At 44.5% G+C, this 26,712-nt stretch overlaps 1 protein-coding gene across 1 annotated transcript in view; it reads right to left on the bottom strand.

The window, feature by feature from the left end:
- Positions 1-26,712, bottom strand: part of AGBL1 (AGBL carboxypeptidase 1) — an 836,354-nt gene that overhangs the window by 738,390 nt on the left and 71,252 nt on the right. Inside the window, exon 7 of the mRNA XM_061159751.1 lies at positions 15,414-15,451. Coding sequence (XP_061015734.1) covers positions 15,414-15,451 — 38 coding nt within the window. The remainder of the gene's footprint in view (positions 1-15,413; positions 15,452-26,712) is intronic.

The raw sequence follows: 26,712 nt of genomic DNA, 5'->3' as shown, positions 1-26,712 counted from the left end.
TACAGATGTGAGAGTTGGGCCATAAGGAAGGCTGAGCATGAAAGAATTGATGCTTTCAAACTGTGGTGTTGTACAAGACTCTTGAGAGTCCCTTGACTGCAAGCAGATCACATCAGTCCATCCCAAAAGAAATCAACCCTGAATGTTCATTGGAAGGACTGATGCTGAAGTTGAAGCTACAGTACTCTAGCCACATGATGCGAACAGCTGACTCATTGGAAAAGACCCTGATGCTAGGAAAGATTGAGGGCAGGAGGAGAAGGGGATGACAGAGGATGAGATGGTTGGATGGCATCACTGACTCAATGGACATGAGTTTGAGCAAACTCCAGAAGATGGTGAAGGTCAGAGGAGCCTGGTGTGCTTCAGGCCCTGGGGTCGCAAAGAGTTGGACACGACTGAATGATTGTACAACTATCACCTCTGATCCTCCCAGTCCCGTCTCCTACCACCTGGAAGGTGCCAGCAGCAGCCTTCTCCTTGGCCCCCACGCTTCCTTCTCCCCACCACTGCTCAACACATCTTACTAAAATGCACACTCAGATGCTCTCATCCTCTGCCAGAACAGTGTAACAGCTCAGGGACATCTGGAAAGTCTGTGGAGGCCAACAGGGTCCAGATGTTCTCTGGGTCTCCTTGAATGGATAGGAGAGGTGGCCAGGCTCTGTGTCCCTGGAATTCAGGGGTGTGTGTTAGTCCCTGAGTCGTGCCCAACTCTTTGTGACCCCATAGACTGGAGCCCACCTGGATACTCTCTCCATGGAATTCTCCAGGCAGGAATACCGGAGTGGGTTACCATTCCCTTCTCCAGGGGATCTTCCCGACCCAGGGATCAAACCCAGGTCTCCCGCATTGCAGGCGGATTCTTTACTGTTTGAGCTACCTGGGAAGCCCCAGAATTAAGGGGAGGGGCTGAGAGAGAGTCTGACCCCCACTGCCACCAGGACAGTTCTGCTGTCAGCTGTTCACATGCAACGGTTCTGCCAAGGTATTTAAAACAGTGTTATTTCATTTTTTTAAGATTTGTTTTTTGATGTGGACCATCTTTGAAGTCTTTGTTTGATTTGTGATGATTTTTTTTGTTTGTTTTTTGGCACTGACGCATGTGAGATCTTAGCTCCCGGACCAGGGATCAAACCCGCACCCCCTGCGTCGGAGGGTAAAGTCTTAACCACTGGACCACCAGGGAAGTCCCTAAAACAGTTTTATTTCTTTAAACGATCTGAACTCCTCTGGGAGTGAAGCAGAGGGATGGATTTCAGTCCCAGTGTACCAAGGGTACATCACACAATCTTAGGCAAATCAGCAGTCCTCTTTAAACCTCAATGTTTTGTCTATAGAACAGTTTTCCAGCCTCCACTGTTGATATTTGGGTCCAGAGAAGACCATCGTGCTGGCAAAGATTGAAGGCAGAGGGAGAAGAGGGAGACAGAGAATGAGATGGTTGGATGGCATCAACAATTCAATGGCCATGAATTTGGGCAAACTCTGGAAGACAATGAGGGACAGGGAGGCCTGGCGTGCTGCAGTCCATGGGATGCTGAACAGTTGGGCATGGCTTGGTGACTGAATAACAACATTCTGTCTTGGGGTGGGGTCGGGGAGAGCTGCCCTGTGAACTGCAGGATATTTAGTAGCATTCCAATCTCTACCCACATGACGCGAGGAACAGCCCCACTCCCTGCAGATGTAACAACCAAAAATGTCTCCAGGCCTTATTATTAATAAATGTTCCCTTGGGACAAATCACTCATATTGAGAGCTGCTGCTCTAGAAGAATTAAATATTTACCTGTCTGGCAGGACTACGGTAAACATTAAATGAGATAATATATGAAAAAGTGCTTTGCAAACTGCTCTTATTAGACGTCTGTAGGAAGCAGCTGACTTACAACCTGACAAATGCAAATAATTGTACACTCAATCCTGAATGTGATGAGAAAGATACCGTGCACGTTCAGAGCCCTGAGATGTTTATCTTTTTGTCTATCTCTTTAAATCTTTGTGATACTTTATCTCTGTCAATCCATAGCCAGTCATTCATTATGTCAGGGTGACACGAATTCTAAAATCCAGAATATTTAGAGCTCAGCAATCCTGGATGTTAACCCCTGCTTCCCAGAAAGAAAATAAAGTACGTTTAAGGGCATGTGGCTCAACTCAGAAGGCCAGTTCTTCTGTGTTCATCTATTTACTTACCTCTTTTATTGAAAAAAGAAAAAAAAAACAACAACTTATAGAAGGAAGACAGATACTAAAAACAACTATGTATCATTCAACGCTCAGGTAGATGTTGGGAGACTGAATGACACTGCAACAGGATTTATGCTCATATATGACCAATTTCTGAAACTCAGTATTCCTCAAGTGGTACTGATATTAAAATAAGCGTTGATCTTTATAGAGATAGACTAAGATCTAGCACTATGCTCCCACGATGAGTACATCAACTAGTTTGTTGTTGTTGTTATTGTTTAGTCGCTAAGTCATGTTTGACTCTTTGCAACCCCGTGGGCTGTAGCCTGCCAGGTTCCTCTGTCCGTGGGATGCTCTAGACAAGAATACTGAAGTGGGTTGCCATGCCCTCCTCCAGGGCAGCTTCCCAATCCAGGGATTAAACCAAGGTTTCCTGCATTGCAGGCAGATTCTTTACCACTGAGCCACCAGGGAAGCCCATCATCTTGTTTAAATCTTACTAATTATCCTTGGAGGGCATCATCTTCCCTGCTTTACCAATGGGGAAATTGTAGCACAGAATCTTGACGGAACCCACCCAGTGTGGCCACGATTTGAGTTCAGTGTGTTGAGAACCAGCATTGAGACCATCGTGCAAACACTCTTCTCTATCATGTTTCATCCTTCTAGCGAGTAAGAGGTTTGAGCTTTCAGCAAACACAGGCTACCTTCACACATGACCCTGAGCCTCCCTGCACACATCTGTACTGTTGTCAAAGCAACATCATGGCTCAAAGTTACAGTCAGATAATCAGGCCAGAGGGAAAGCACTAGAGAGAAAATCAGGTCTTTAATGCTGAAGAAGAGGATCATCTGGTTAAAACACAGCCAGCCTCCTTCTTGGGTATGAGAACCAGAAAGGTTGCAGTCTTATTAAAACAATATATTCTGCAGACAACAGTTTTATGTCAAGCAGAGAAAATACATGACCACAGTCCACAGTTCTGTTATACCCCGTGTGGGTGCCTGGAACACCCTGGCCACCTCGGGAAGTTGGTTTACCATCCTGCCCATACTAACAGGGCTATCCAGGTGAGGCTAGAAGTGAAGAGCCCTCCTGCTAATGCAGGAGATGCAAGAGATGTGGGTTCAATCCCTAGATCAGGAAGAGCCCCTGGAAGAGGGCATGGAAACCCACTCCAGTATTCTTGCCTGGAGAATCCAATGCACAGAGGAGCCTGGCAGGCTACGGTCCATGGGGCCATGATAGTTGGACAGGACTGAAGCGACTTAGCACGCACCATACTAACATCATTCTAATTTCCAATGAAAGCTGACCCTCCTCACTTAATTAGGTTAAGTTTAATAGCTTCATTAGTCCTCTTAGTCCCAAGAGCTTCGAAAGTTACTTGACTAGGGCTAAGGATGAAGATAATAATTTTGCATCTCTCAGCCAAACTGGAGGAGCTCTTCCTTAGAACCAGCACACAGTAACAACGAGCGTAGTTTTGCAACCCTCCTAACGATGCATCTGTCCAACTTTGAATTATAATCTCTGACAATTTACTGAGTTCTGAAAGTGCCTCATGAGAATATTTACTTCGGAGGTTCACAAGCTTCATCCCTTCAAACCCTAAGGAACGTCCGTGGAAGCTTCTCGGTGTCAATCATGGGCCAGGGAAAGAAGAGGTGACAAGGGCGAGGTCAGGCTGTGATTCACTGGGCTCTCCCACTTCCGCTCACTTCATCTGTTTTAGATGTGTCTTCTCCTCAGAAGAGGCCTTCCCAGGTGGTGCAATGGTGAAGAATCTGTCTGCCAATGCAGGAGACATGAGTTTGATCCCTGGGTTGGGAAGTTCCCCTGGAGAAGGGAATGGCTACCCTCTCCAGTATTCTTGCCTAGAGCATCCCATGGACAGAGGAGCCTGGCAGGCTGCAGTCCACGGGGTCGCAAAGAGTCAGACACGACTGAGCACATACCAGGCGACGTTCCTCAAAAGACTTACTTTAAAAAAAAAATTGTTTCTTCTACTAAAGCACTCTCAAACCACTCAATCTGTATAATCCTCCCGTTTCTGGAAAATGAAACTGAGTCAAATACAATGACAAAGAACTGATTAAAGGTCATCTACCATCAGTCAAGTCCAGGTTTACCTTGGCTCCATGTGGAAGGCGGGAATCATCCTTGAAATGGGATTTTTTCTGCTTTGAAGGTAGGCACAACTGAGTTCAAATCTCAGTTCTCCACTCACTATGGGATCTTGGGGGAAATCACTAACCTCTCCTAAGGACAACTTCTTCATATGTAAACTGGAAATGTAAAATATGCACAAGGGCCAGTGTTCTGTAATTAATAGTCACGATCATTATTCATTGAAGGTACTCTAACAATAATTCCTTTCCCACTCCCCACTTTCCTGCCCCCTTCCTCGAAGGCTGGCAGTGAACAGCTTGTGAAACATATTATCAAATGGGATGTGGGATGCCTGTGAACCGCGGGAAGGCAGGTGGACATCTTCCTTAAGTGAGTAAGATACAGGAAAATTCAGGTTATCATGGGGTTCAAGGGAGATGGGGAAAGTAACTTGCAGAATTTGCTGTCCTTGACCAGAGGCACCCCTCAAAAGAGCTGCCCGAGATGCGAGATGCCCCCGCCCGCAGTACTTCTCTCTCAGCCACGCTGACCTCACCTCCAGAACAACAAATTCCCGCAGTTTTTCCAACCCCAGGCTCCACTCTCCCTGCCTTCTTTCTCCCAGCTCCCTTAAATGATGGCTGAGCAAATGCCTCCGAGACCATCTTCAGCTAATTTCCTTCAAGACATGCAAGCTGCTAACGCTGGGAAGCACAGATAGTGTGGAATAGCAAATATGGCCAAAATTAGATTAAAATAACCTCCTGATAAACAAATTACTCACTGAAAATAAATATTGGACTAGCGCGACCAAGATAACTGAAAGAACAGCACCACCAGATGGCAGGAGGAGGAACTACAGGAGCTGCCTTTCGTGGCCAGCACCGATCAGCTAGCTCCCCCAACAAGGGAAAAAAATTACTCAAAAAAAAAAAAAAAGAAAGAGCCAAGGCGGGGGAAAATTACCACGTTGAGTGCGGCATGACGTAATAGAGGTCTGGAACCCCTCCCGGTCTGGTCCCCTTCCCCTCTCGCTCACTGCGTCGTTCACCAGCCTCACAGCAGAGATTCTGGCCTCTACCGCAGCCACGTGCGTGGGTTGGGCACCTCTCACTGGGTCCCCCTCAGATGCTTGTATGAGATGGACCAGGGACTTTCTAAACTAAATGCCAGCCGCGACCACAAAAATCCTAACACTTAGAAAGCATTTAACTTCCTTTCAGCTTTTGATTTTATCTTCTTTGGGCTAAATAAACCTACCCTCTTTGGTATCTATCCTTGGGATGCACAGGGCTCAGGTTTCAGGGGTCTACAGCAGATAAGCTCTGCAGTCCACAAGCTGAGTGCGTTACTTAAGCTCTCCAGGCCTCAGTTTCCATACCTGTGAAATAGGTATGAGGAGACCTCGTTGCTAGGCGACATGTATATACCTAGTTGATGACACTCAAGCCAGTCAATGAATGGTAGATATCTGTGTTGTCAGGTCCATCCCGCCCTGTGATGGCTGTAGCTCACTAGTCGACATTCACACAAAGTCCATCACAGCCATCCATCCCAGTGTGACAAATGCAAAAATCTATCCATATTATCTGAAGTCGATTTCTAGATCATCACAGAAATAACACGGCTCGCTTCTCCAGCAGTTATGGTGGCAGAAAGCACATCCGGTCTGCAATCACACCACAGTGCGATTCTTCCCAGGGCTGGGAATTGGGCTGGTCTCTTCATTAAGGTATATTGAAAGCAGGTATATGAGGCTTAAGTCAGGAAATAAGAATTCTTCCTCAGTTAACACTGTGTTACAGCAGCGGTCCCCAAGCTTTTTGGCATCAGGGACTGGTTTCAGGGGTGGGGGGATGGTTTCCAGATGATTCAAGTGCATTACATTTATTGTGAATCTTATTTCTATTATTACTATGTCAGCTCCACCTCAGATCATCAAGCGTTAGATCCCAGAGGCTGGGGACCCCTGTGCTAGAGTTTCTCTGGGCACAGCTCAGTGAGAGGTGTGGGTGCTACAGTAGGGACCCCAGCCCCCACGGAGGAATATATGCAGAAAAAACACGTGCATACATACAAAGAAATACATACACACATACTCATATGCAAAAATGCAGGAATCATTGATTGCAGGATAGTTCTTAAAAGTATGCACGCTGTGTGGCTTCAGTCATGTCTGACTCTCTTTGACCCCATGGACTCTAGCCCACCAGGCTCCACTGTCCACGGGATTGTCCAGGCAAGAATACTGGAATAGGTTGCCATGCCCTCCTCCAGGGGATCTTTGCAACCCAGGGATCAAACCCGAGTCTGTTGCATCTCCTGCATTGGCAGGTGGGTTCTTTACCACTGGCACCACCTGGGAAGCCTGAAAATGAGGAGGGGGTTGAATAAAACCAATAGTCTTTTAGGGGGATCTAGACAACCAATTGTATTATAATCATCCAATTCATTAAGAGACTGGATCTTAATTATTCCAACCACTAAAAAGAAATGATAATTATGTGATGTGACAGACGTGCAAATTATTGCTATCATGGCCACCATAATATACAGAGGTAGCAAATCAACATGTGTTACATGTATGCAATGTTAAGTGTCAAATATATTTCAATTTTAGAAAAGATTAATAGTATCCTAGGTTCTCAGGGAGCCCTGTATTTTCACGAATGTGTCTCAGAGGCCACCTTAAGGCAAGAATCACTGGGAAATGGACAGAGAGCGCTCTCAGCTCTCTACTCAAAAAACAAAACAAAACAAAAAAAAAGATTGAACACCACTGCATTAAGCAACCCAGAAGGTCTTTTCCAGCTCTAATGGTCTGACTCCATGGGCCTCAGCTGGAAACTAAAGGGAAAACACTCCCTAGGTGGAACCCAGGGGTACCTGGCTTGTCCAGACAGCCCAGGAAACCAGAAGGGCAGATTCCAGGCCCCGTGGTGACCCAGACTGTACATGTAAACCCCAAGAAGGCTATACTGCCCCACGGCTACTGGTGTGTGTCAGAAGTTCAAAGGAATCACTGTGCCTACCATCCTCAAACACTGACGCCCTACTGAGAACGAAGAGCTCCTAGAATTCCCACAAAAGCCTCAGTCGGGACATTTCTTACATGGCTAGTTCTTTGCCATTTTGCCACAGAGCATCTCTCTGACCATCACGGCCCCCAAGCCCTGCACAGCTGATTGACAGACCACAGGAGAGGACCGCTGAGAGCCTGAGAGGCTCCAAAAGGCCCCTTCCCCTAGCAACGGGATGCACTGTCCCCTGGATCCGGCCAGACAGGCTTCCCCGTGGAGATCACAGAGAACCCCTCTTCCTGATAAATTTGCCCCAACTCCCCTGCATTCACCGTCCCTCCACTAACTCACTTTCCAATTCCAAGGACCCTCCCCATTGCCCCAACTTATGCAAACTCCCAGACTCCTCTAAATGAAAACTCTGAAGCTGGAGAGTGGTCTGAAGCAGACCCATCACCCTCTTATCAAGACATAGAGTTGGGACCTCCCTGGTGGTCCAGTGGTTAAAACTCCATGCTTCCACTGCAGAAGGCGTGGGTTCGATCCCTGGTCAGGGAACTAAGATCCTGCATGCTACACGGCCCAGCCAAGAATTTCAAAATAAGTAAGATGTAGGGACTGAGCCAGAAAGTGCTTCAAGTGTTTCCTTGTTGTGAGAATGTGACCTTTAAAGCTGGGCAGCAAGGTGACTGCCAAGGCATCACATGAAGATTCACCACTGGAGCCGGTACAGATCAGAAAGAATCTCACAATGCATGCCCATTCCAAGCATCCCTGCCAGGGCCTCCACTTCTCCAAACTCCATTTATACCTAATGCTCATGGAAGGATGTCAGGGTACCTACTACCTGGAAGCCTCCCTGGTGATTCAGTGGTAAAGAATCTGCCTGCCAATCCAGGAGACTCAGGTTTGATCCCTGGGTTGGGAAGATCCCCTGGAGAAGGAGACAGCAGCCCACTCCAGTACTCTTGCCTGGAGAATCCCATGGACAGGGGAGCCTGGTAGGTTACAGTCCGTGGGGTCACAAAAGAATCAGACACGACTGAGCACACACACACACACACACACACACACACACACACAAACACGGACATAGAGAACAGAGCAGTTGCCAGAGAGGAGGGAGGATAGGAGAGGGGTGGAGCAGGAGTTTGGGGTGAGGAGATGCAAATTATTACATATAGGTTGGATGAACAACAAGGTCCTACTGTTTAGCACAGGGAACTATATTCAATATTCTTAGATGAACCATAATGGAAAATAATATAAAAAAAGAATATATATAAGTGAGACACCTTGCCGTACAGCAGAAAGTAACACAACTATACTTCAATAAGCCAACTATACTTCAATAAATTAATAAAAATTTTAAAAGGCATATGGCAAAGGACCATGCATTGTTTTGATTTACTGGAGGAAAATAATTGCTTGCCATAGAAGCCTTATGTCTTAAACCTTTATTAAGTTTTGGGGATAAAAACCTAAATGTTTTTGTGTAGGATAAAGCATTAAAGGGTAAAACTTTCACTACAGGAAGATTTAGCATTTGCACATGTGTGAGCAGAAAGAGGGAAGCTGATAGAATAAAGGCATGGACTCTGGATTAGATCATTCCATGTACATACAAAAAGGACCCTTGAATGAGCAATGGCCTTAATTATTAGGATTCTAAATTTCAGAAGTTATTGGGGAAAACGCCTAGAACTTCCAAGTTTATTTTGCCTGCTGTTGCTTAGAAAGAGAAAGAGATGAGAGCTGTCTTTTGATTCGTTTCTCTCTGCCTACCATCTACCTTCCCTTCTTTGGCTTCTCATGCAGAAGCTACTTGATGGAAAAAGAGCCGAAACAAAATAACAAAACTGTCCTAATGCAAACAGGTGTTCTTTGTCTCTCTTTATTACAATGGGTGGCTCCAAGGCTCCCAGCTCCCCCAGCCCCATTCTGTTACTGGTTGGGATTACCTCTCATCACCTACTACTTGATAAGACTCTTTGACCTCAGATTCCCAAGCCCACCTGTGTTAACTGTCCACAAGGTAGCAGATATGTCCTTCAGGCTCTATTTTGACTACGGAATATTCTCCTTTTGTGACACAGTTATGTTGTTGTTGTTGTTCAGTCGCTAAGTCCTGTCTGCCTCCTTGCGACCCCATGGACTGTATCCTGCCGCCAGGCTCCACAGTCCATGGAGATTTTCCAGGCAAGAATACTGGAATGGGTTGCCATTTCCTTCTCTGGGGGATCTTCCCAGACCAGGGATCAAACTCATGTCTCTTGCATTGGCAGGGGGATTCTTTACCACTGAGCCACCAGGGAAGACCCGTGATGAAATTATACAAATATACTGAAAAGGACAACTTTTATACTGATAGATATAAGTATCAAGGCCTGAATGACCACCAGCTATGCCAAAACTTTTGACTGTGTGGATCACAATAAACTGTAGAAAATTCTGAAAGAGATGGGAATACCAGACCACCTGACTTGCCTCTTGAGAAACCTATATGCAGGTCAGGAAGCAACAGTTAGAACTGGACATGGAACAACAGACTGGTTCCAAATAGGAAAAGGAGTACATCAAGGCTGTATATTGTCACCCTGCTTATTTAACGTACATGCAGAGTACATCATGAGAAATGCTGGGCTGGAGGAAGCACAAGCCGGAATCAAGATTGCCAGGAGAAATATCAATAACCTCAGATATGCAGATGACACCACCCTTATGGCAGAAAGTGAAGAGGAACTAAAAAACCTCTTAATGAAAGTGAAAGAGGAGAGTGAAAAAGTTGGCTTAAAGCTCAACATTCAGAAATCTAAGATCATGGCATCTGGTCCCATCACTTCATGGGAAATAGATGGGGAAAGAGTGGAAACAGTGGCTGACTTTATTTTGGGGAGCTCCAAAATCACTGCAGATGGTGATTGCACCCATGAAATTAAAAGATGCTTATTCCTTGGAAGGAAAGTTATGACCAACTTAGACAGCATATTAAAAAGCAGAGACATTGCTTTGCCAACAAAGGTTCGTCTGGCCAAGGCTATGGTTTTTCCAGTGGTCATGTATGGATGTGGGAGTTGGACTGTGAAGAAAGCTGAGCACCGAAAAATTGATGCTTTTGAACTGTGGTGTTGGAGAAGACTTGAGAGTCCCTTGGACTGCAAGGAGATCCAACCAGTCCATCCTAAAGGAGATCAGTCCTGGGTGTTCATTGGAAGGACTGATGCTGAAGCTGAAACTCCAATACTTTGGCCACCTGATGCAAAGAGTTGACTCATTGGAAAAGACCCTGATGCTGGGAGGGATTGGGGGCAGGAGGAGAAGGGGACGACAGAGGATGAGATGGCTGGATGGCATCACCGACTCAATGGACATGAGTTTGAGTAATCTCTGCGAGTTGGTGATGGACAGGAAGGCCTGGCATGCTGCAATTCATGGGGTCATAGAGTCGGACACGACTGAGCGACTGAACTGAACTGAAAAAGAGTGTGCTTTCAAGAGATAAATGTTCATGGAAATATTCCAGATACCAGTGTCACACGGTGAGGATTTGAATTTTAGACAGAAATTAACTTCCCGCACTTAGGTTCAGTGGAAACAAACTCATCTGGCATCCAAATTGACATTCCATGTCAAGTCTTAACTGTGCAAGAAGGCATTTGAAGACAACTGCAGAATTCCATGACAACCATCTCCCCTGCAGTAGCCCAGCCAGCCTGCATGCAGCAGTAGCATACACATTCAGACCTCACGTGCACACAGTACTGCTTAGGCTGGTAGAACAAAGATGGCAGCTGCTCCTGCCCAAATCCATGGAAGACCTTGCTATTGAAACACAGCCCTCTCGAACCTTCCTACGTTGTTGGTGGGAATATAAACTGGTGCAGCCACAGTGGAAAGCAGTATGGAGGTTTCTCAGAAACTAAAAATAGAACTACCATATGACCTACCAATTCAACTCCTGGGTGTTTATCTGAAAAACAAACAAACAAAACTAATTCCAAAAGATACAGACATCCCAGTGTTCAGAGAAGCATTACTAGTGATTGCTAAGATATGGAAGAAACCTAAGTCTCTATCAACAGATAAATGGATAAAGAGGAGTAGTATATACACATACAATGGAATACTATGCAGTCATTAAAAAGGAATGAAATTCTGCTATTTGCCACATCATCTATAGACTTAGGGGGTACTATGCTAAGTGAATAAGTCAGAAAAAGACAAATGCTATATGATGTCACTTATAGGGGAATCAAAGAATACAACAGACCAGTGAATATAACAACAAAGAAGCAGATTTACAGATAGAGAGAACAAACTAGTGCTTAACAGTGGGGAGAGGGAAGCAGATAGGAGCAACACAGGGGTACAGGATTAAGAGGTAAAAACTATTAGGTGTGAAATAAGCTACAAGGAAATATAGGCAAAATTTTATAATAACTATAAATGGAATATAACCTCTAAAAATTGTAAGTCACTATATTGTACACCTATAATCTGTATGATATTGTACATCAACTATACTTCAATTAAAAAATAGATAAAAACATCGTCTTCTTTCCTGCTGAGCTCAAATATAATCTCAGAATCCTTCTACCCACACATGGGAGTTAGCACTTGTAGTAGAACTTTCTGCCCTCCTTGGGCTAAGATCCTCTAAAGCTCTAAAACATGCTCCCTCCCCAGTAACTTCTGCATGTTCATAATGACTTTCTGCCATTCATATTCTTACCTCATTTGAATCCACAAGAATGATGCCAGTGCTGGGGAATTTAAGATCAATAATGGAAGTTCCCTGGTGCCTCAGTGGTAAAGAATCTGCCTGCCAATGCAGAAAAAGCAGAGTTCGATTCCTGGGTCAGGAAGATCCCCTGGAGAAGGGAATGGCAACCCACTCCAGTATTCTTGCCTGGAAAATCCCATGGACAGAGGAGCCTGGCGGGCTACTGTCCATGGGGTCACAAAGAGTTGGACATGACTGCTGCAACTAAACAACCATGCAAGACAAAATAAGCACTTTTATGAAATACCAATAAAGGTATTTAGGAGAGATCATTTGAAATCCTGAATGAACTCCAGCTCCTGTATAGTCATATATACATCAGCGATTCTCAGAAGGGGGCAATTTTCACATATTACCATTGTATAAAGACAGTTTGGTTCATTACAACTGGGAGTGCTCCTGGCATCTGGTGAGTTGAGGCCAGGGATACTGCTAAGCATTCTGAAATACACAGGAGAAGCCTCAAGAACTCAGAATTATCCAATTCAAAATGCCAAGAGTGTCAAGGCTAAAAAACCTTGGTAAACAGTGAGATTGATTAATGGCAGAAAGAGCTTTAGAGAAGTTCTCATCCAACTGCGATAGGATGGACCTAAGACTCAGACAAAATGTATGTGGACAGCTCAGAAGAATTAGCAAATAGCCCTACACATCCTTCTAACGGGGCAAAAAAAAAAAAAACAAACCTGTTTTATATGTAGAAGATGGCAGTCTATCATTTCCGTGACAGCCTATCCTTATAGCTAAACAGACATTAGAACTAAGATCATTGGTTCTATGCATTGGTTGTTGGATTCAGTAGAAAGAGGGTAGTAGAGGATGGTATTGCCATTTTTATACATGGAAATATCAGAAATCATTCACTCATTTCAACATTTGGTACACAAATACTTGGGGCCTCCCAGGTGGCTCAGTGGTAAAGAATTCACCAGCCAATGGAGGAGATGCAGGTGACATGGGTTGTGAAGATCCACAGATCAGGAAGATCCCCTGGAGGAGAACATGGCAACCCACTTCAGTATTCTTGTCTAGAGAATCCCATGGACAGAGGATCCTGGTGGCCTACAGTCCGTGAGGTAGCAAAGAGTCCAACATGACTGAGCAACCGAGCGCGCGTGCGCGCGCACGCACACACACACACACACACACACTCACACAAATATTTATTTAAGCCTTTATATTGTGCTATTGTGCTGATGCAAGTAAAACAACATTCAGCGAAGATGACCCTTGCCATAAAAAGCTTGCAATCAGCTGGGAGAGGTGGGCAAACAGCAAATTCAGTGCAGTGCAATCAATGCTGAGTTGAGAGAGCCTATGTGTGCGCAGAGGAGGGGCATCTATCTAGCCTAGTCTCGGTAGTTAGGGAAAATGTTTTCAGAGGGAATGAGCTGAGCTCTGGAGAGAGAGTAGACATTAGAAACTCTTAACACTGAGTCCCTAAGACAGCTCACTCCATTTGCTAAGCTCGACTAGTGTGCTGAAACCCAGTTAATCTCCAAATCTGAATCAGTATTTGCACTGGAAACGGTGGCAGATTTTATTTTCTTGGGCCCCAAAATCAACTGCAGACTGTGACTGCAGCTGTGAAATCAAGAGACACTTGCTCCTTGGAAGAAAAGCTATGACAAATCTAGACAGCGTATTAAAAAGTAGAGACATTACTTTGCTGACAAAGGTCTGTCTAGTCAAAGCTATGATTTTTCCAGTAATCATGTACAGATGTGAGAGCTGGACCATAAAGAAGGCTGAGTGCTGAAAAACTGAGGCTTTCGAATTGTGCTGGAGAAGACTCTTGAGAGACCCTTGGACTGTGAGAAGATTGAACCAGTCCATCCTCAAGGAAATCAGTCTTGAATTTCATTGGAAGGACTGTTGCTGAAGTTGAAGCGGCAGTACTTTGGCCAACTGATGCGAAGAGCCAATTCACTGGAAAAGACCCTGATGCTGGGAGAGATTGAGGGCAGGAGGAGAAGGGGGCGACAGAGGATGAGATGGTTGGATGACATCACCGACTCAATGGACATGAGCTTGAGCAGATTGCAGGAGGTGGTGAAGGACAGAGGAGCCTGGTGTGCTGCAGTCCCTGGGGTCGCAAAGAGTCGGACACGATGGAGTGACTGAACAACAACATAATAACAAAAACAATCTAAAAACAAGTCAAAGAAACATATTCCAATATGGAGATAGAATTGGCTTCTTCTCTGCAATATCCCCATAGCCTGCAGGTAACACTTTCTCATCCCCTCCCGCCTGGAGGACTTTCTAACTCTTCACTCCCTCCCCTGCTCTAACCACCTCCACTCTCCCTTCAGGTCAGGCACCTGTGGATAGACCTGAACATTGTATCAAGTTCCAATAAACCAAATGAATCCAAGATTCAACTACTTTTTCAGTCTACAAAGGGAAGCATTATGTGATACGACTCTTTCTCTGCACTTGGAGCTGAGACAGATGTGTGGTGGTGGGGGGGGTGATTTTTATTTATTTATTTATTTATAGGTTTTATTAAAGCTCACCTATTACCCACAGGCCTCAGGCTCCCTACAGAGAAACAACTATCACAATTGAAGCAGCTGGTTTCCAAGGTGCCAAATTAAAATAGATGAAGAGGTAAGGGGGAGGCGGGAATAAAAACATTAAGCTGAGACTTCTTCCCTCCCAAGTGCACGGTGCCTTCTACTATATTGCTCACATGAAATTGACTCCCAGTGTAATTAGACCAGGGCTACAAGGCAAAAAAAAAAGAAAGAAAAATCTCAAATTATTCAGACCCCCAGAGCTATGCTTTTGCAATCACTCAAGTAACCGAGAAAGGAGCCAACTTTTTAATATAAATTTGTTATCAGTATCTATACTGGCCAAGCTATTACAACACCCCATCTGCCTAAGAATAAAGTCACAAGCTGAGTTGTGAATCAAAAGGAAGAGTCAGGCTTCCCACTCGCTCTCATAAACTTTTCATACGTAGAACAATCCGACTGGAAACTGCAGTTTATTCCAACAGTTCTCAAGGGCTGCTTGTCCCATTTGAGGGAGCTGGAGAGTTCCTCCGGTCTGCGGTAGACACCATGCTCCCGTTAGAATGGCTTGTGTCAGCCGTATTATGTACGGGCACATCCACATCCATCTCTCTTTGCAGCCCCGAGCTTGGAACTGCCATAGTACCCTCCCTCTCACCCCAAAGAGGCAGGAATGGCTTAATTGCCTTCCAGGTTGAAAATGAGCCGCGGAGACAGAAGAGCATCTTTCACCGGACTCAGAGGGGAAAGAAAGCGCCATCTTCCAAAAGAGGCACTTACTGGATTTCAGCAGTGCTGCCAGAACTTCAGCGGCTGCCCTGGGGAAAGAGAAAGAAGAGTGGTCAAGTCAATGTTCCATGGTCTTTTTGTCAGCCCAGGGATCCCACAGCCGGCCCCCTCACTGCTGCCACCTAACTGCCCCGTTAGTAACCAGGTAGCAGGCATTCCATGGATTCTACCGCTGGCCATTCAAGGGCCAGGAATGCAGAAATCCTGCTGAGTGAAGCGTCTCTCTTGCAAATGGGTCTCAAGAGTCCCTTCTGCTGTTGGGAGTCTCTTCCCCTCCCCGCTTCCACCAACTTCCTCACACTGCGCTCCTTCCAGCCAGAGCTCTCACGGGCCCTTGATTTATACCTGGAAACCCTGGGGACTCTGTGGAACGAGTTGGGGTGGGGGTGAGCCTTGGAGGCGGAGTGACTACAGCAGTTCACTGCAAACTTCTTGAAATGCTCAGGGCCCAGGGGACACACTCAAAAACATTCACACATTGGAAAATGAAGCTGGTTCCTTAGGGTAGAAAATGACGATATTGGGTTTTGCTTCCAAATTCATTGTTTTCTTCCATAAAGGAATTTGACAGCCTTTGTAACAGCAAGAGGAGGCACAGAGAATGAAAATGCCTTTGACCTAAGGCTTAGTGACTTCCGTCTGCTCCCTGTGCCTCGGAAAGTCACACGAAGACCCACTCATATGGCAGAGGGAAACTTCATGGCACTGGGGACTCTGCTGTGATTCTGGGAGGGAGAGTGGGCTTGCTTTAAAAAAAACACACACAAAAAGAAGAAGAAGTATTCTGCATGGCCCTACTAACTTATCCTTAAAGCCTATTCAACAGTAATGCTTTCAAATTGTGGGACTGGAGAAGACACTTGAGAGTCCCTTGGACAGCAAGGAGATCAAACCAGTCAATCCTAAAGGAAATTAAACCTGAATAACCATTGGAAGGACCGGTGCTGAAGCTAAAGCTCTAATTCTTTGGCCACTTAATGCAAAAGCCAGCTCATTGAAAAAGACCCTGATGCTGGGAAAGATTGAGGGCAGGAGAAGGGCAAGACAGAGGGTGAGATGGTTGGATGGCATCGCCGACTCAGTGGACATGAGTTTGAACGAACCCCAGGAGATATTGAAGGACAGGAGAGCCTAGGGTGCTACAGTCCATGGGGTCACGCAGAGTCGGATGTGACTTAGCAACTGAACAACAAAAAAAACACCAGTGATATGTTCCCAGCACCCTTCTGAGAACTGGGGGGACTGGCCAAAGAAAATATATCACTATTCCAAGATTTCATAGACATGGGAGATGAACTGAGACCCCAAACCCAGAAACATTTCTTCCCATCTTTACTTCCTACACGTCCATTGGTCTTCAGAGCTCATCTTGCACTTGCTTTGTCCTGGTCTCTGCATAGTTGATAAGGAGCAACTCTCTTTGCAATATATTATATACTATTTCCCTGGTGGCTCAGATGGTAAAGAATCTACCTGCAATGCAGGAGACCCAGATTCAATCCCTGGGTCAGGAAGATCCCCTGGAGAAGGGAATGGCTACCCACTTCAGTATTCTTGCCTGGAGAGTTTCATGGACAGAAGCTACAGTCTGTGGGGGTCACAAAGAGTCACACATGCCTGGGCAACTAACACTTTTACATTGAGTGATAGAGCTGATGGTGAAAAATAATAACAACAAAGGAATGAACAAAATAAAATAAATAAACTAAATATTTTAAACTAAATAAAAATAAACTAAACTAAAATAGAAATTAGGCACTTGAAACATGATTGCTCTCCATAACTTATGAGGGAATCTTGCAAAGCAGTGGCCTGATGCTCAAAGGCACAAATCCATGGTTGGGATGACCCCAGCTCAGTGAGACCCACCCAGCTTCAGGGTAGTTGTAAAGAAAGCAAGGCTAGTTTTCACCAATAGACTACATCATTTCTCCTTCCTAACCATAATTTCCTTGAATCAACTTTCAGCTTCCTCAGCCACCCTCTTTTCAACTCTACATAGTGGTGTTGCAGAAAGGGGAACACCTTCTTGTCTAACATTTGGAAATGAATTGTCCAAGGAGACACATGTACTGGCAAAACAAAAGGCATTATTGGGAAGGGGCACCCGGGTGGAGAGCAGGGGACCCAGGGAACTGCTCTGCCATGAGGCTCACTGTCTCAGGTTTCATGGTAATGGGATTAGTGTCTAGATTGTCTCTGGCCAATCATCTCACTTGATTCATACAAGGTCTGACTCAGGGTCATTCCTGGTGGTGCGTGCATCTCTCAGCCAAGATGTATTCCATCGAGAAAGATCCTGGGAGGTTGGTAGGGCATACAGACTGGCATCTCCCCCCTCCTTCCAGTCCCTCCCAAATTCTCCTGGTTACTTTTTGGTGTGTTCATTATCAGGACCTCTTATTTCAAGATAACTCATGTAAGTGCCTGGCCAAGGCAGGCAGTTTCAGCTAATGGTTCCCTAACCTTAGTGACTCTAAAAAGAGGCACTTTGAAGGCGTTGCTGAGAGCCCATATGCCACAGTACAGAAGGCCTGGCTTGGGCTGAGACAAAATGAAAATCAGTATTTTGGATCAAAAGAAGAGTAGCCAAATTGAGTTCATCGAAGGGGGTTAGCAGAGAAGAAGGAAACTGTAGAAACAGGAAAAGAAAGAATGGGGTATCCCAAGTGAAATAGCTAGCCTAATCTTAAATCACAGACCAGGTCTTGGGGCAACCCTGCATTTCTGATTTGCATGGCACATTTGTTTGGGGGATTAACTATCAAGTGAATTGAAAACTGAAAGTGTTAATTGCTTAGTCATGTTCAACTCTTTGCAACTCCCACAGACTGTAGCCTGCCAGGCTCCTCAGTCCATGGGATTCTCCAGGCAAGAATACTAGAGTGGTTGCCATTTCCTTTTCCAGGGGGTCTTCCTGACCCAGGGATTGAACCTGGGTCTCCTGCATTGCAGGCAGATTCTCTACCATCTAAGCCACCAGGGAAGCCAATGGTATGATAACACAATAAACAAACATGAATCCAAACAGTGACATGTTACAGCAGAAAACACATGGTAAGTGTCGTATTAGTCAAAGATGGGAGATTGATTTCTGAGGAACCAGAAAATATTTCTTTCTTTACAAATATTTTGTCCTTCTAATTGGGGGATCAATCCGTAACACAGCAAAGGGCACATTTAGACCAACAATGCACATCAGGTTTGAGACCAAAATCCAGTGTAAGTTTAGATACAATTTCATAGATAATAAGAAGCCATTCCATTTCTTCTATCAAGAGGGTATGGTGTCAAGGATGGAAAAGTGAGAGGGAGAATTTGAGCAAATTGAAACAGGAGGAAAGGGGGCAGAGCACAACTTTTAAAGGAATGCCACAGCCATAAGACATGACGAAGACTGGTTAGAACCAACTAGACCCAAGGTGGTAGGGGATCCAACGTCCAATAGACTTTGAGCCGCATTACGCGCTCAGTGTAATATATTAGCGTAAGCTAAGTGACACACCCCCAGTGCCATGACAGCTCTGAGACCAACCATAAAAGGCCCAAAAGGGGGTGGTTTGGTCCAGTTTCTGGAAATCTCACCCCTCCCCCCCGAAATAACAACAATCCTCCCTGGCCTGTGAAATTTATTGTTCAGTCGCTAAGTCGTGTCTGACTTATACAACCCCATGAACTGTAGCCCACCAGGCTCCTCTGTCCATGGGATTTCCCAGGCAAGAATACTGGGGTGGGTTGCCATGCCCTCCTCCAGAGGATCTTCCCAATCCAGGGAAGCCCAGCCTACGAAACTACCCAGCTCATAAAAACTAACTACAGCATATTTCAAGGCCTCTCTCTCTCGCCTTCTGTTGAGACTCCACACTCTATCTGTAGAGTATGTTTCTCTAAATAAACCCACTTTTACCTATCACTTTGTCTCTGAACTTCTTATAAATTAAGAAACTCAGATTCACCAGGAACAGAATCAATAAGATTTGATGATAAACAGGCCAGTGATAAAGCACAAAGGAAAGGGAAGAGTCAATGACAGCCTGGAATTTTTAGCCAAGGTAATTGGGAGAACAATTAACCCAGGAAGGAGGGACATTGAGGTGTTTAGAGAAGATGATGAGCTTGATTTGGGACTTGCTGAGCTCGAGATGATGGGGACAGAGCTACACAGAAGTATTCAAAACGCGAGTGGAAACACAGACTGAGGATTCTGGAGGACATCCAGAGTTGGGATGTATATTTATGAATCACTACAGTAGCAACACCAGTTGTAGCCACAGAAACAGGGGATATCTGTGAAGAAATTCTATCAAGAGCTGAGTAGAGAATTGGTCCAGGGAAGCATCTGGACTAGAGGGAAGGAAACCCCTAAGAAACACAGATAACACACAGTCAAGGAGAAAGAAACAGAGGGGGTTCAGTTTAAAACTGGAAGTCGCTAGATTTTCCAGGCACGGTGTTTTTCAAACTGTAGGTTGTGACCCAATTGTTTGTTGTTTTCAGTCAATCGTGTCTGACTCTTTGACATTCCATGGACTGTAGCCCATCAGGCTTCTCTGTCAATGGAATTCTCCAGGCAAGAACACTGGAGTGGATAGCCATTCCTTTCTCCAAGGGATCTTCCTGACCCAGGGATCGAACCTGGGTTTCTGCCGCATTGCAGGCAGATTCTTTACCATCTGAGCCACCAGGGAAGCTGTAGGTTGTGACCCAATAGGAGCTGTAAATCAGCTCAGCAGTTAACTAACTAGCTTCTTTAATGAAAATGAATAAATTGGAATGGAATAAAATATATCAGAGATATCTCATGCAGCAAAGCTTAGCAGTAATCTGGGAAACCCTATTTCAAGGCCCATACACACATCGTGTGCCTACTGGGAAGATAATATAAATAGTTTCCTCTAAAAAAACTTAAGCTTGTCAAGATGCAGGTTAAGGTTTAAGATCCATATGAGATCTAAACAAGAGCAAATGACTGGAATCAGCTAATGAATTTACGAGCAAACAGAAAGCGTTTGATCCCCCACGTGGTGCTGGGATCCAGGCATTCACATGAATGTCACCGAAAGCCTCTGTATGTTCGCTGTGTCTGGTGGCTAAATGTCTGGAAGACTGGTCCACTGTCTGAGCACTGTGCTCTGCTTCTCTCCTGACCCCCTGGTGTAACACTAAGGACATAAAACCAACTACTTTGCCAACCAATGGTTAAACCAACAAAAAAGCAAAAATGCAAGCAGCTAAAGTTTAAACAAGTAAGAAAATGAGTGAAAGTGAGTTACTTCCATGCTAAGAAATCAAGCCCACAACATTGAATGAATTACTTGGTGTTCTAGACTGCCCCCTGCTGGACATGGACATTCAGCACCCATGGTTCTGGGAGTTTCACTGGTTCTATAAAGATTCTTGAGATGCCACCGTTCTGTTTAAACCCATATCATCATCCCATGTGGTTTGAACTGCTCAGTCCTCCTGGGATTAAGACTAGAAATGCCAAAATGTCCTCCTCTGCTGACTATCCCTAAGTTGAATCACTGAATGGGTCATTTAATAAATTTTTGCAGAATATCATGCTCTCAGAGAACTACAACAGGCAAAGGAGAAATGGGATGGCTTCCACTCTATCCATTTCACAATGTGGGGGATAACTCAGTCAAGATTCTAGAGGTCACGTGTGTGCGGGTGTGACATCACTTCAGTTGTGTCTGACTCTTTGTGACCCTATGGACCAAAGCCTACCAGGTTCCTAGGTTCATGGGATTCTCCAGGCAATAACACTGGGGTGGGTTGCCATCCCCTCCTCCAGGGGATCTTCCTGACTCAGGAATCTAACTCAAATCTCTTATGTCTTCTGAATTTGCAGGCCAGTTCTTTACCACTAGCGCCACTTGGGAAGCCCTCTTGAGGTCACAGGTCACTTCAGTTCTCCTCCTCAGAAAAAGCTAAGTTTAAAATATTGCCAAATTTGTATACATTCCCTTGTCAAGAGTTAGCAGAAGCCACAGAATTGCAACAATTTAATTTACTTCTTCAAAATGAAATAAATTTTGAGAGCTTTTACAATAGTCTTTAATAATTACCACCGTAATTTGGGGAGTCCCCATAAATGTCAAGTGCTATGCTAAGCATCCTACATCCATCATGTGTAATCTCCCCAGGAATGCTGGAGGGTTAAATAACTAGTTCTATTAGTCCACATGCTCCAGTGAGGTTCACAAACAGTAAATAACCTGCCCAAGTTCCAGCAGCTAGTAAGAGGCAGCACTGAAATAGTAGCCACATCTCTCTAGATCTAATCACATATAGCTCTTTGCACTTTTAAAATAATGCTAGAAGGGTCTTCCCTGGTGTTCCAGTGGTTAAGAATCCACCTCGCAATGCAGGAGGTGGAGATTCAATCGCCAGTTGGGGAACTAAGACCCCACATGCCACAGGGCAACTAATCCCGGGCACTGCAATGAAAAGCGCTAGAAGAAATCTAAAACATCTCTCAGTGCAGGTGACTGGCACAAGGTCAGATGATTAATCTGTCACAGAGCCAATACAGCTTCTTTGCCTTGAGTCCAGGGCTTAATTCAAGGTTCTACATTTTACAGTTTAGCTAAGCTTGAGTGGATGTAGATGTTCAAAGGTAGTCATGGAGACAAGGATGGAGAAGTTGTCTGGTACCAACCCACAGAGGTTTTGAATGCCGGACCTGAGTCGTTGAATTAGGACTTAGAAGGCTGGGGTTTGAAACTTGGATTTGCCTTTCTGTGGTCTTGTGTTCTGGGGTTTACTGAATCACTCCAAATCTCACAGCAGCCTCAGCAGTGAAGTAGATTTAATAGGTTCTAACTGATAACAGTGGTGTGAAGAAGGAGGTCAAGGAAAAATTAAATTAAAATCTACCACAGTCCCTGGAACATACCATGAACTTGAGTGACATCTGTCGTAGAACCACTACCAAGCAAGGAAGTGAAGGTTCATCCCTGTATATGTGTTTGCAGATGGTGAGCTGGCAGGATTATCATATATTAATCAGGAGAGGCCCCTGGAGAAAAATTAATTTCTCCCCCTTGGAGAAAAATAAAATAGCCAAACTCTTTCATGGAGGTCAAATATTCTGTAACTCCAAAGGTCTAGGTATAATGATTGTGATCGATATTAGTTATCTATATCTCTGTGAAAAATTACCACAAATTTAGCAGCTTAAAACAACATTTTCTATATCACAGTTTTTCTGGGGCAGGAATTTCATGGCTTACTAGATCCTCTGTTTATGGTCTTTCAAGGTTGCAACCAAGCCGTCAGTCAGAAATGCATCCTTGCCATCTGAAAGCTCAGCTGGGGAAGGGTCTGCTTCCTAGCTCCAACAGATCATGGACAGAATCTATTTCCTTGCAATAGTGAGGCTTAGGACCCTGGTGTCTTTGCTATTAGTTGGCTGAAGACCATTCTCAACTCCTAGATGCTAAGCCAACAAACCTGTCTGTTAACTTCATCAATCATGAAATTTTTATAGGGAGTATGTAAACAAAATAGAATCTTCTAGGACACGATGCAATCATGGGGGTAACACTCTCACTTTGGACATATTCTATTGTCTAGAAGCAAGCCTTGGATCTTACCCATTCTCAAGGGGAGCTATGCTCAACCACTCAGTCCTGTCTGATTCTCCACGGTCCCATGCACTAGAGCCTGCCAGGCCCCTCTGCCCATGGAATTTTCCAGGCAAGAATACTGGAGTGGGTTGCCATTTCCTTCTCCAGGGGACTGTCCCAATTCAGGGATCCAACCCACATCTCTTGCATCCCCTACATTCGCAGGCAGATTCTTTACCACTAGCATCACTTGGGAAGCCCCTCAAGGGGAGGGGATTACTCAAATGCATAAACACTAGGAGATGTGGGTGATGGGGGGCTACATTAGAGTCTATACACCACCCAAAGCTTCTTGCAATCTTTGATATTTAGATACTAGGACCCTGATATTCTCCTAGCCAAGACATGACCCTCACCGGTCTTCTCCTTCCCACAGAATAGAACTATCTACTGCTACCTCAGTATCTCAGAAACTCAGACATCCTTCTGCCTACATGCCCTTACCACCCAGATCACACCACACACTCAAACTCCCCCATTTTAACTTCTAGCGTGCTCTTAATTTGCCCATTCCTCTGTTGTTTCCAGCCTGGTCCAAGCACATGGGGGTCCGGTACTTCACAGAGAAATGTAACTTCTAAAGTCATTGGCCTTGGTTGAAATTTACAGTTTATTTTCTATATAATAAATATATATGAACTGCAGAATCATGTTAGATATATCAGAAAATAGTTGCACATGAGTAAATGAAAGAAATTAAGATCACCCAAATATCTCTCATCTAACGACTGTGACAACCCCAGAATGAATCTAACCACATCATCTTTAATGTTTGTGTGTATTCGATCACGACCAACTCTTTGCGACCCCAGGAACTGTAGCCCACGAAGCTTCTCTGTCCATGGAATTTCCCAGGAAATATCTACTCTAAGTCCCCATCAAACTGGTCTTCAGGCTGCAACTAAAATGATCTTCTCAAGGTCATCTGATTAGAAAACCCTCACATCGCAACTCCCACAACCACTTTCACTCTTGGATAAACACCCAAATATGAAACATGGTCCAGGAGACCCCACCAAGCCTGGGAGCTGCCACCTGCTCCAGCCCAGCCCCAGCCCTGCCTCTTACGCTCTGTAGTTCTGCCCCTCTGACCTGCCAGGCTTTGAAATATATCCCGTAACTTGTCTTCCGTCCTTGCTAATGACACAGCCTAAATGCCGTGGCCTTCCCCTCCTTCTTCACATCCCATTTCAGGTGTCACTCCCGCAGGAAAGACTTTCAGGACCCCTAGCCTAGGTCCAGGTCCTCTATTGGTATATTCATCCTTCACCCCTCCCCCTTTTTAAATTTCTCAATTCAGTTTGTAATTTTTCACTCATTTCATGGTTATTTTACTAATGTCTGTCTCCCCCTCCAGTCTGCAAACTCCAAAAAACCAAAAAACATTTTGTTTGGCCTTATTCTGTGTGTGCCTATGTGCTCAGTCGCTTTACTCTTGTCTGACTCACTGAGACCCCACGGACTGTAGCCCGCCAGGCTCCTCTGTCCACAGGATTCTCCAAGTGAGAATACTGGAGTGGGTTGCCATGCCCCCTCCAGGGAATTTTCCCAACCCAGAGATCAAATCCACATCTCTTATGTCTCCTGCATTGGCAGGTGGGTTCTTTACCACTAGATCCATATTCTATACCCATCATTTAATAGTACTTGATTACAGAACACCATCAAATATTCACTGAACCTTTTCCAAAAATCAGGCGTTGGTCTAGGAGCTTTAGTTACACTGTCCATTCATTCAACAAATATTTATTGAGCACTTACTGTGTGCTGAGATAAACTGATAAACCAAAGATTCTTGCACTCCAAAGGGGGTGAGGTTAAGGAAATAATTAATAGACAATAAGTCTTTTTGAAGAATATATTAAATTAGTATTCTCAATTGTGATCAGTGCCACGGAGGAAAAAAACAAAGAAAAATTAAAAATAGAGTAAAGAGATCAGATGCACAGGGCCAGGTTGCAAGTTTTTTTAAAAGTTTGGCTAGTGTAGTCTTCATGGAGAAGGCAATCTCTGAATAAAGGAGGGATGGAAGTTGTCTTATACATATCAGAAGGAAGCATGCCCAGACCCTTATAATGACAATAGGCCTGATCTGTTCAAGGAACAGAAAGTTGGACAGATCTGCTGGAGCCAAAATGGATGGGGGAAGACGAGTGGGAGCTGGGGTGAGGAGTAACAGAGGGCCTGGTAAACACTGTAAAGGCTTCACCTATACTCCAAGCGAGGAATTCACCAAAGAATTTTGAGCAATGATATAACATATTTTAAGACTTCTCTGGCTTCTCTATTTTCCAAAATACAAAAAAGACTCTAAGGAAGCCAGAGTAGAAACCAGAGACCAACCAGAGTAGAAACCAGTAGAGAACTTTGCAGAGCAAACCAAATACAGCAATGACTAAAAGGGATTATAGACAATGGTCAAGTGGGATTTCTCTTGACCCACTTGCAGGAATGCAGGGTTGGTTAAACCTCTGAAAATCAACCAATGTATTAATCCATCATAATAACAAAATAAAATACAAAAATTATATTATCATTTTAATAGACACAAGAAGACCATTTGGTAAAATTCATTACACTTTCATGATAAAAATGCTCAACACACTAGGAACAGAAGATAACTTACTAATATCTGATAAAGGGATCTCCTTATCCCTGATAAAGTGATCTCTTAAAACCCATAGTTAACATGATACTTCATGGAGAAACAAGACTGAATGCTTTCCTTCTCTGATCAGGAACAAGATTCAGATATTCATTCTTACCACCTCTGTTCAACATTGTACTGGAAGTTCTAGCCAGAGCATTTAATAAGAAGGGAAGGAAGAAAGGAGGGAAATGCTGATTGGAAAAAAGAAAGCAAAACTATCTTATCTATAGATGGTTGGGTCTTACATATAGTAAGTAAATTAATCCACTAAAAAACTATTAGAACTAAAAAGTTCTGCAATCAATACTCAAAAATCAATTGCATTTCTGTAAACTAGCAACAAATAGTTCAAAAATGAAGTTTAAAATAGGAATCTGATTTGTAATGGCTACAAAAAGAATTAAATTTTGGGTAATAAATCTAAGAAAGAAACCCAAGGCCTTTACATGGAAAGCTAGAAAACACTGTTTGAAAAAAAAATTAAAGAATATCTAAATGAATAGAAATTACCTAAATGTCAGCTGTCTCCTAACTACTGCTGTAGCCCCAGAATTGATGTATCCATAGTCACTGTGTTAATCTTAGTCACTCAGTGGTGTCTGACTCTTTGTGATCCCATGGACTGTAGCCCGCCATGGGATTTTCCAGGCAAGAGTACCAGAGTGGCCTGCCATTCCCTCCTCCAGAGGATCTTCCTGACCCAGGAATCGAACCCGGGTCTCCTGCATTTGCAGGCAGATTCTTTACCGCTTGAGCTACAGGGAAGACCCTAAGGTCCCCTTTAAAATGTTCAGAGTACAAACTACAGCAGGGGTCCCCAACCTGTGGGCCACAGACTGGTACCTCCTTTCAGATCAGCAGTGGCATTCAGTTCAGTTCAGTTCAGTCACTCAGTCGCTCAGTCGCTCAGTCGTGTCCGATTCTTTGCGACCCCATGAATCGCAGCACGCCAGGCCTCCCTGTCCATCACCAACTCAGAGGTTACTCAAACTCATGTCCATCGAGT

The sequence above is a fragment of the Dama dama genome, chromosome 13 (assembly GCF_033118175.1).
Source record: "Dama dama isolate Ldn47 chromosome 13, ASM3311817v1, whole genome shotgun sequence".
NCBI lineage: Eukaryota > Metazoa > Chordata > Mammalia > Artiodactyla > Cervidae > Dama > Dama dama.
Note: the sequence above shows the minus strand (reverse complement) of the source record. Positions and strands in the feature narration are given on the sequence as shown.